This window comes from Syzygium oleosum, unplaced genomic scaffold (assembly GCF_021117445.2).
Source record: "Syzygium oleosum isolate NSW1041296 unplaced genomic scaffold, Sole_v2.1 Sole_v2.21, whole genome shotgun sequence".
Taxonomy (NCBI): domain Eukaryota; kingdom Viridiplantae; phylum Streptophyta; class Magnoliopsida; order Myrtales; family Myrtaceae; genus Syzygium; species Syzygium oleosum.
Genome location: NW_026607505.1, coordinates 4382167 through 4392160, shown reverse-complemented (window position 1 = coordinate 4392160; position 9994 = coordinate 4382167). Strand labels below are relative to the sequence as shown.

Below are 9994 nucleotides of genomic sequence, written 5' to 3'. Positions count from 1 at the left end.
TGCCGGCTGCAGGCCAACCACCTCAATCTGTCAAGTTCTCAAGATGGATATCCAGCCATCGCATCAATCTGTCAAGTTCTCAAGATGGATATCCAGCCATCGCATCGTCAGCCTATCCCGAGACAACGAGCTTGACATGTCGGCTAGTTCTCAGGACAGACTTAATTGAAACTCTGACATGTTCATATGCTTAATTGAAACTCTTTGACATGAACTCAAATTCATGAAATCATAGGTAACTCCAAAAATGTCCCTTTGTTATTCCCAAGGAGATCTCAATAGATGCATACTATTTTAAAAGCAGCTCATAGGTTACCACCAAAATATGAAGCTCATAAAGCTTGTTCATTTGATAGCTTGCACAATATGGAATCCTGCGACATATAGGAAGATGGAATGAAGAATTTGAATGGATGACATGTGCTACCAAAAGCTAGGATTTGGCAGCTAGACTTCTCAAGGTATCTTTCCTAACGATCATCTATTGCATCTGGATAGAACGTAATCATAAACGTTTCTAATACAAGTCACATGATGCCCCCATCATCTTGGCTAAAGTTCGTAAACTTATCAGAGGGCGAGCTTCCCACTACAAAACTTTCGGACCTTCTAGGGCAAATGTAATATTAGCTAATATATGGAGATTCCCACACTCCATTTTTTCGTGATCATAGTCCTCTTTGTAATGCTTGGCCCCTAAGCTTTTGTATGTCAACTTATGAATGATACTCACATTTCACACCCAAAAAAAAAAAAAGCTAGTTCATTTGACATATGAACCAGCCAAACAAGCAGAGTTGACTGAGTACGTTATTGCAGCAGAGTTACGAACTCTAAGTTATTAATATGTTTGTTCATTTGTTCTCTCCCTTTTTAGCTTTTCCGGTGACTCACAAAATATCATGATGATTCTCAAGTAGTTTTAGTCTGCATTCCTGATGAGTAAAAAAGCAACCTGGACAATTTAGTGCCCGTTACAAATCTCTTCTTTGTCGAACCGGAGACTCTCCTGTTGGTTTTCTGAGTAGACAATCCAGATGGAATTCCTCGGTGCCTGTCGACATGTTCTTTGACAAACAGTGCAATGAAAAAACCCTCTTTGTCCTCTACGGAATCGGTCCGCAGTAACTTTTCAGCTGCGTGAAAAGGGAACAGTGATTCAGGGGTGCAAAGGCCGAGACCGACTTTTAAAGCGATCAAAGAAAGAGTCCTCCTGAAGATTAAAATCAAATGACACGGCACTTACCGCCTTCGAAAACTGGAAGACCACGGCGAGTCCACTGGGGTAAGGGAGCTGCCAGGCGAAACCCATGAGATGCAGCAAGAGGGAGGATAGACTGTACTACATCTTCGTTTTCAATCTGGTGGACAGAACACGTACTATAAACGACTCTTTCTACAGCTGGAACTGTACAGAAAAAAATACATGAGATCCTTCCGATGCATTACTAATGGTCTTAGAATCGATCAACAATCTTACAAGATAATGCATGTGTCAGGGCCTTCTTCTGAAAAGCTGCAAGTTTATTGAGCCTCGCTATTTCTGTACCATCAGCTGCATGACCTGGATAACCCAGACATATCAATGGGTTTTGGACATTATTAATATAGTAATATGCAAAAGATGCACAGATATGATATATATGATACAAGACATGGATAGTAGTCATTAACTCCTGAAAACAGAAAGCCATGGGATACTATTTAAAATAAAACTCTTGAATAAATAATGGATAATTACCGGTTGTGTAAGAAGGAAGCAGATGATCCAATCTCTCAGTAGATGTCCCAGATCCAGAGCAGGATGGATCTAAAAGAATTGCTCGGACCTGCAAACATGAACTCTCATGACTATGTGTAGAAAAGCACAGGGAAGACAGACAACCCACCCCACCCCCCTGAAGAAATGGAAATAATAATTTTCTGGTGGTGAGGTTCCATAAATGACTGTTCCAAAGCACCACGAAAACATGTGCAGTTAAACCAAGAATACCATGGAATACATGTCATGATTCTTTACCTTGTTGTATGGGTGAACGCTAGGGGTCAAATTTAAAAAATCTCCATGGACTACATGGATGTCTAGCAGCTATCAAGGCTCACAATAAGCGGACAATAGTCTAAATACTTATATGACAGAGGAGAACCCAAGAATGCAAAAGTGAATCACCAATGTTCTCAAGCAGGTTAAACCAATGTTCCCAAATGTTAAGACAACGCACCAGTTGTAAATAAAAAACAAACAGATGCATACAATCTAGGTGTCAGCAGATGCCGAAATACTGGTAATCGGGGCAAAAGGATACTGAAAGCGCCAGAGAGCCTGATAGTATCTTCTAAACGGCGAACTCTCTGCTTATTGAGTTCACAAGCTATAATCTTTCCTTTATCCCTCATGAGAGCAGCTAAATGGACAGTTTTGTTTCCAGGTGCAGAACAAGCATCAAGAACCTTCAGAAAAGAAGGATCAAAATATGTGAACCACTTCAGGAAAAATGGCAAGGTATCTTCAATGAGATTAAAGTAGACCTCAGAGAGAGAACATTAGAAACAGTAGCAAAAAGCAACTCACCACCCAGCCTGGCTCAGGACAAAGGGCTGCTGCAACCATACAGCTTGCTTTACCCTGCAAAATTAGATATTCAAAATAAAAATCTCTCTCCACCAAACTCAACATTGGATAAAACACATGGAACATCCATCAAACTAAATATTAGATAAAACACACTAGAACCACATCATGACAGCAGCTGAAGTGTAATTTTTCCTGACACCTACTTGCATAAAGACACTTCCGTTCAAGACAAGAGGATGATCATGCAAATCAGTACCGGCCGGCAGAATAAGCAGGTCAGGAAGCAGGTTATCCTTTTGAACCTATGTAACACAAGAATAAATCCCATTAACTTTCAGTACATAGCCAATGAAAACTCAAAATTTAAAGGAACAGCATGCAAACTCCATTAATAGAACACACCATGGTGTCACTGAGATCTTGTCCATCACTTAATTGGGAAATACGAATGCATCAAAAAGCATCAGAGGGAGGACATACTGTAAATCCAAGGTTACACAGCATTCAAAATCATTAGCAGTACAGGTTGTTCACTAACAGAATTGTCAATCAAAGGTGACACGGTACTTAAAATGGAGGGGTCAAGAAGACCAACACCCATTTGTCTCTGCTCTTCTAAGTTGCAGATTCCCCAGTAAAAATCTTCTTCTCGCCCACTTTATAGTTATTTCATGCACACATGATGTACTCGGGCATGCAATGGATCCAATAAGAATTCACACTAGCAAAATACCTTAGTTAGCTTTCCCAATTCAAGCATTGCAGATCTAGTTTCCAATTTCAGAGTATTCACTCTAACGTATCGCGGTTTAGGAGTATCTACATGAGAAATCAGAAGCCGCATTACATGAACATCACAGTCTAGTAGGTGTTATTTGCATATCTTATTCAACAACTGAAATGAAATTGGTGACTAGTTCAGATTTATAAAAGGATAGGGCATATAGGCAGAAAGGCAGCACAATTCCCTCCATCAGAAACACCATGACCATATGACCATCCAACTAAAAGCAAGACTTGAAAGTAGCTGTGTTCAAGTACAAGTTCCTTTCTTTTAAGAGTTCTCTAATTGATAGTCCCTCAAACTCATTATTCAAACAAAATATGTGGAAATAATAGGTCCCCAAATCACTGATTTAAATAAATTAAACAACCATCATATTTAATCTAATGATAAAGTCCATTTCATATTAATGTGTCGTTTCTGTGCTACATTGAACTTATATTGAGTTCTCAGAATGGAACTAAAGAAAACAACTGCCTGCGTGTGTTGGGGTTTGTAGGATTTTAAAAAACAGTGCAAACTAGTTTAAATGGACAAATTCTGAGAATTTTGCAACACAAGCATGATTAAGCTCTGCCTCAAAATGAAAGAATGGAATCCAATAAAGCTAAAAGAGGAACGAATATAGACCTCCTTTTTGATAAAGGGCTGTCAATTCATCTACACCATTGACTTTCTTTCTCGATAACAATTGTTCTAAAGCTGACTGCAACTTAATTTTATGGTGGATGATAAATTCCTCTGCATCACCAGTTGACTGCTTTGCCTGCAGCACAGAGTACTCTTGCAAATCAGCTGCAGTTAATAGTAAATCATTACGAAATGGTCCAAAATCAATGACCATATATTTATGCCAATCCCTGAAGCAACAAGCAACTCCCTACAACAACAAGCTGCATGTAAGAAGAGCCCATATAATAGGTTTGATATACTAGCCCTCACTAATACACTTGTCTACTTGGTGAAAAAACACTTTATCATTTTTTTCTAAATATGGGAGGAGACATAGAGAATGATGTGCTTCTTGCTTTTTAACGGTCACAACTCCTTAGATTACTGCTAAGTGTTCACACTGGAAAAGCCCTAGCATTTCATTCACCATACAGATTAAAGAGAAAAAAAAACTTGAACTATTGTCCAGGATACAGTAAGCATAAGCTAGCCCCAAGGCAGTGAGAATACTGAAACACGATGCACTCTTGAGTCTAGGGAAAGTTAATGACCTACTTGACCAAAGAGAACGTCGTACGTCGCTATGAAAAGCAAGTCTTCTTTTCTCTGCAAGAGCAAAAGTAGAGAACATAAAATGTGCAAGCCAAGTTATTAAGCAATAGCTGGGTAAGCTGGAAATTTGGCACGTCCTATCAAAAACCGGACACTTCCCACATCTAAAGAACCAATGCAAGAGATACTCATCTGATGATTACAAAAGTTTCCAGAGAAAACTTTTTTGACAAGAAATGCTAAAGATATTAAGACCCATATCCTAGATGAGTTTACTAAATGATGTGGTAAACATAAGTAATTATTTATGTTTGTGGGCCCATTTAAGCACTCAACAGGAATCTATCATATTCATCTAGTAAATCCATTCGATATAAGAGTCTAAGTATCTCTAGCATTATTCTATTCTGATAGTATACTATAGTGAGAAGTGGAACTTGCAACTTATTGAGTCGTCATTGAATATTTCAAAACAACAATAAGTAAGTATATTAGCAAATATAACTGATAGACAGAGTCAAAGAAAACTTTAAATTATCTCATCCTCATATCGCTAGAAGAAATTCATTTCGTTACATGAGTTGGCATACGAGTGAATGGATAATTTTACCTTCCACTTGCTATTTACAATGTGAGCATCCTCCAAGATCTTCTTTATAATAGGAAGATCTGAGACAGCATCAGATAAAAGATCATTCTATTGAAAAAGCAAGGGATGAAGCCAAATGTTTGACAGAAGACTCTAATCTAATTTGTTGCTAGCATGCATCACAAGGAAATTAAGTTAAAAAGCATATTGAAAAAAGCCAGTAGATATATACTACATTAGTACTAATTTTGCAACTCAAAAGCAATAATTACACAAAAGTTGCACCACATGGAGGAAATGGAATAAAACAAAGAACTGAACAAAAAGAAAAGTGGAGAAAAACGGAACTAGAGCAGTTGATACAGCCTACTAAATCAATGACGTCTTAAATCTGAGCCAGTGGCCAGTTACACAATGTCGAGATCACATAAATCAGAAAAGTAAGCAAGAAATGGATTTTTAATCAAAAGTATCTTCTTTAAAACAATCCATGCACTACATAATTAATCAAGATGCATTTTTTTATCAGATCCAGAAGGTTTCCAATTTGCAGCTATTTAAGAACAATTTTGCTTATATATTTCAAAGGGTGGCTCTTCTTTTACAGATAGCTACTTCGGCAAAAGATGCTGAGCAGTGAAGGATGTTTTTGGCCCAAATGGAAGTGATTATCTGGGTTTTGACTTTCTAAACTCAAACTACGTTTGCCTTGGATCAATCTAGAAGAACGGTGGATTCATTTCCATCCTCTCACAATGCCACATGTGGGACATGCCAGTTCAAACTGCCACTTGACTAACTGCCAAGCAGAAAATGAAATGGCAATGGGCTGATCCAAGGACAAGGGATTTCCATAAGTAGAATCAGTGGGGATTCTCTTCGACTTCAGCTATCATCATCACTCTCCCACTCCGTCATTCAACACCTCACAAACAGAGACATCCCCCGTGGCTTCTATTTCAAATGAGACGTTGAAGCTTCATTTTGATTGCACAGAATTCATCATCCATTGAAATTTCCAAGTTTTGGTTTCGGTCAAAATCAAGCATTTCCAAACCACGCGACCTCGTCACTTTCGCCAATTTCACAATGCTGGAAACATCATATGATGGTCCATTCCAACTATTAAACAGAACGCCGCAGCTACCACTTGCTAGCAACTCATGGAAATACCATCACCAAATCATAAATTTCAGCACCAGTAGAGAACGTAAAACCATCATACAACATCAATCTCAATCACTCGAAACAAACCCTACCGCCGGAACGACAACTGAGCCAACTCCAGCAGGCAACGGCTTTCGAAACGCGGCCTTCCATGCGAGAGAAGCAAGACGGAATCAAAAGCTCACGAATGCACCACGCGTAAATCTAAATATCTTACGCTTGAGCGTTTGGCACACCAAGGCGAAAGTGGCTCTCTTGTTCCTGACGGAGGGGCTGTAGACGAGCGACTTGACGGAGCCGACGGCCCGCCGCCGAGCGTCGCCCTGCAGGACGCACCGCAACACCTTCGCCGCCTCCCTGCGAGCGAAGTAGGCCGAGCGCTCGGCGTTGCTCAGCCGCCGGATGTCCGCCTTATTTGCGGCCGCTGACGGGGCGGACGGGCGCATCGCTCGCCGTCGGAGCAGCTCGGAGAGGAGAGAAGAGAAGAGTCGAGCGCAGTCTCAACTGAAACGCGGAAGAAGAAGAGGGAGCGTCGTTTTGGGCCCATTCGGCTCCGGAACGACATCCTATGGCTTCGTTGGGCTAGTTAGTGGGCCAATCCGGGCCTCGTTTTGGGCCCATTTGGCTCTAGAACGACATCCTATAGCTTAGTTGGGCTAGTTATTGGGCCAAGATGGGCCACGACGAAAGTTTGGGCCCACTTCTTATTATTTTTTTGCCTAATAATGCTGCTCATAATTGGTGTGAACATAATTAGATCGATCCCGCACGGGGTTCGCCGTCCCAAATCTCATCTAGATCACCGCCATCTCACGGCTGTTAACCCAAATCGCGACCGGTACCAACATAATTGAGAGAGAGAGAGAGACCGACAATGAAAGGACGGTCTGCCAATTTAGGATATGCCCTTACAATGTTATTTTCGTTTTTTATATATTTCTTTTTCCGTTTCGACTATACTTATAACCCGGACGTATTCAATTTGGCATCGAGGTCGCACCATCATGACTGATCTCGTTGTAAGATGAAGTGTCGGGATACGAAATGTATACATTATCGCTTTCCAAGTTGAACTTAGAATTTGATTCCACGCTCAAGTTTAATATAAAAGGGTTTCGAAGCTTCTAAAATGGCCTTTAACAAATTGAAGTTGCCAAGAATGGAACTAAATAGGATCATCGTCGTCCACTTTGTGAGTAGACAAATGACAACACACGCCATGGGGTACGGTCCACTACCGAACCTTTTCAAGCCGCCTTAGGCGTGCTAAATTTAATATTACTGATCTATGAGCAAAGAGTTCTTTGCAATTTCAAATACAAGCGATAGTCATCCAACTATAATATTCATGGGGAAAAGTAATAAAAAGGTTTTAAACATATATATTACATTGGTACCAATTCAGTCTTAAACCTTTTAGTTAGATCAATTTAATCCTAAATTTTTGCACATTAGTATCAATTCAGTCCATTCGGCTAATTTAAGCAGGAAATTACTAACATGCATGCCAAACATTTTATGTGTCACGGCTGATATTGACATTGACATTTTCATAATAATTTTTTTCCTTTTTTTCTTCCTTTCTTTTCTTTCTTTTTTTTCCATGGCCTATACTAGCACAAACCATGGCCGGCGAGGATCAGCCTCGCCAGATCTAGCAAGGCTAGCCCTCATATTCCATGGCCATGGAAGAAAAATAAAGAAAAAATTTCAAAAAAATGATTATAAAAATGTCCATGTCAGCATTGGCCATGCCACGTAAGATGATCAGTATCCACGTCAGCAATTTCCGACTTAATTAGCTAGATAGATTGAATTGGTACCAATATGAAAAGATCTATGACTAAATTAATCCGATTAAAAGGTTTATGACTGAATTGATACTAATACAATAAGTTTACGACTTTTTTGGTACTTTTTCCCATATATGTGTCGTTCAATACAGTCCAGAGAGAAAACCCATCCGCGTTGATTGCTGTCCAGATGTTAAGCGAGAAAGACAAAAGGCATTTACCATCCGAGTGACTCTCTTAGTCTCGCCTCGCCGAGCCAACAAACTGCAAGCATGGCTTGGGTTTCATGCACTCGATATGATTGCCACCATTAAATCATGTGGACTCCATTTGAGACCCGCACTTTCCAAACCGCGGTCGATTCTATTGACGACGAAAGTGGGTCCGAAACAAGAATTACCACATCATCTGGCGAGAATGGATACGAAGCGGGGTTCCAGGAACAAGCTCTAAGGTTTCATCATCACTCATTGCTGCAGAGGGAATCCCTCTTGATTTTGACAGATGGCTAATATCCACCATTAGCAGCATGATCAAGCTAATTGCGACAGTACGGTGCTCCTAAGTACCCCTGGTGACCGGCTGAATTTGACGACGACCTGATGAAATAGTGTCATCCCATAAAAGATGAGAATAAAGATTACTTCCAGACGATATTCGGTTCTTCCTCTTTCTATCTCTTTCGTTTTCAAAAGGAGAGCCAATACGACGATCCAGCAAGGCTTGGCTTGGACAATAGAAGCTTCCTCACAACTTCTCAGTCAACCATCAGACAGCCCTCCTCGCTTGCTGACTTAAGAAAAATGAAGTCACGACGACGCATGCTTTGTTCCTGTCGCTTGGAGATTTTCCATTCAACATGGTTGGTACCGATTCGGGAGTTAGATCGACTCGAATGGCAGTTCAAATCCGTTGATATGGAGAGGAAAAGCGACCGTTTTTTACTCTTCCGGTTTCTCGCCTAGCGATCTTACTCGATCGACACTATCGGGTTAAGTAAATTATTTTGGATTTTACCAAACGATGTGCTTTTTATTGCATCTTGGGCAAGAAAGGCATCTGCCATGTAGCTATCAGGCCATGAGCTGTTAGAATAAAAGGCAAGAGCATCTTAGTACAATATGATAATGAAAGAAAATGATGACTCGAGCAATTTGATAATTGAATTCCAATTCCTGTCCATTGAATCTACATATATGTTTTTTTATTTTTGTTAAGTTGACTTGACCTCTCATTTGACCTCCTTTATGACCGACCAATGAGGTAATCCAATATACCATCATATACTTATCTTGATCAAGAAACTCTGATCCAATATGGGAAAAAGCTTGGGCTGTATTATTCTTTCTTTTCTCAGATGGGGTGACGCCAAAAGCTCCATAGCTCATCAGGTGTGAACGAGCAGATAAAAGAGGTTGCTGACCCATAAATAAACATTATGAGCTACTAAAGCAAGTCTTATCTTTCAGAAGAAAAGATGTTTCTTACAATACTCTTCCTTCCAGAACACATCAGTACCCATCTGTCAAAAACAATCACAATGAAAGGCGTGTGAAACACGTCAGGTTATTTTCGATTTAGCTATCGCGTTTGCTTATCGAGATGCAAAATTTCTCGATATGCGAAATGATTCAATTCGACAAAACGTTCACACCAGTGCGGATCACACGCAATAATATTTCGTGACACCTTCGGATCGTATTCAAGATCAAAGACGGTTCATGCGCCAGGTTTCTCCGAGAACAAGTGTACTAGAATAGAATGCCCTTAGGCCCTAGCAGCTGCCAAGAAAGCCTCCTAGATATGCATTTTTCAGATGGTGAATGAATGCAAGGAGAATGCTTGAGGGTCTCTCACAAAGC

At 40.2% G+C, this 9994-nt stretch overlaps 1 protein-coding gene across 3 annotated transcripts; it reads right to left on the bottom strand.

The window, feature by feature from the left end:
- Positions 1-906: 906 nt before the first annotated feature.
- On the bottom strand, positions 907-6858 carry LOC115663820 (25S rRNA (cytosine-C(5))-methyltransferase NSUN5-like). Of its 3 annotated transcripts, XM_056320929.1 has the most exons (13): positions 6557-6855; positions 5194-5252; positions 4587-4637; positions 3990-4125; positions 3309-3394; positions 2779-2877; positions 2573-2626; positions 2307-2451; positions 2021-2082; positions 1742-1829; positions 1481-1564; positions 1247-1408; positions 907-1136 (listed from the first exon to the last, which is right to left on the bottom strand). In XM_056320929.1, the coding sequence occupies exons 1-13, from the start codon at positions 6783-6785 to the stop codon at positions 913-915; spliced, it is 1479 nt and encodes a 492-aa protein (XP_056176904.1). In that variant the 5' UTR covers positions 6786-6855; the 3' UTR covers positions 907-912. The 3 variants fall into 3 exon arrangements, with proteins under 3 accessions (XP_056176904.1, XP_056176906.1, XP_056176905.1); XM_056320931.1 differs by lacking the exon at positions 2779-2877 and having other exon boundaries at positions 6557-6858; XM_056320930.1 differs by lacking the exon at positions 1481-1564.
- Between the last annotated feature and the right edge of the window lie 3136 nt (positions 6859-9994).

Coding starts and splice junctions, on each gene's coding strand:
- LOC115663820 (XM_056320929.1), bottom strand. CDS start 6,785: ATGCGCCCGTCCGCCCCGTCAGCGGCCGCAAATAAGGCGGACATCCGG. Junction 3,395..3,989: donor AGCCCTTTATCAAAAAGGAG/GTCTATATTCGT, acceptor TTTCTCATGTAG/ATACTCCTAAACCGCGATAC. Junction 1,565..1,741: donor GCTTCCTTCTTACACAACCG/GTAATTATCCAT, acceptor TGGGTTATCCAG/GTCATGCAGCTGATGGTACA.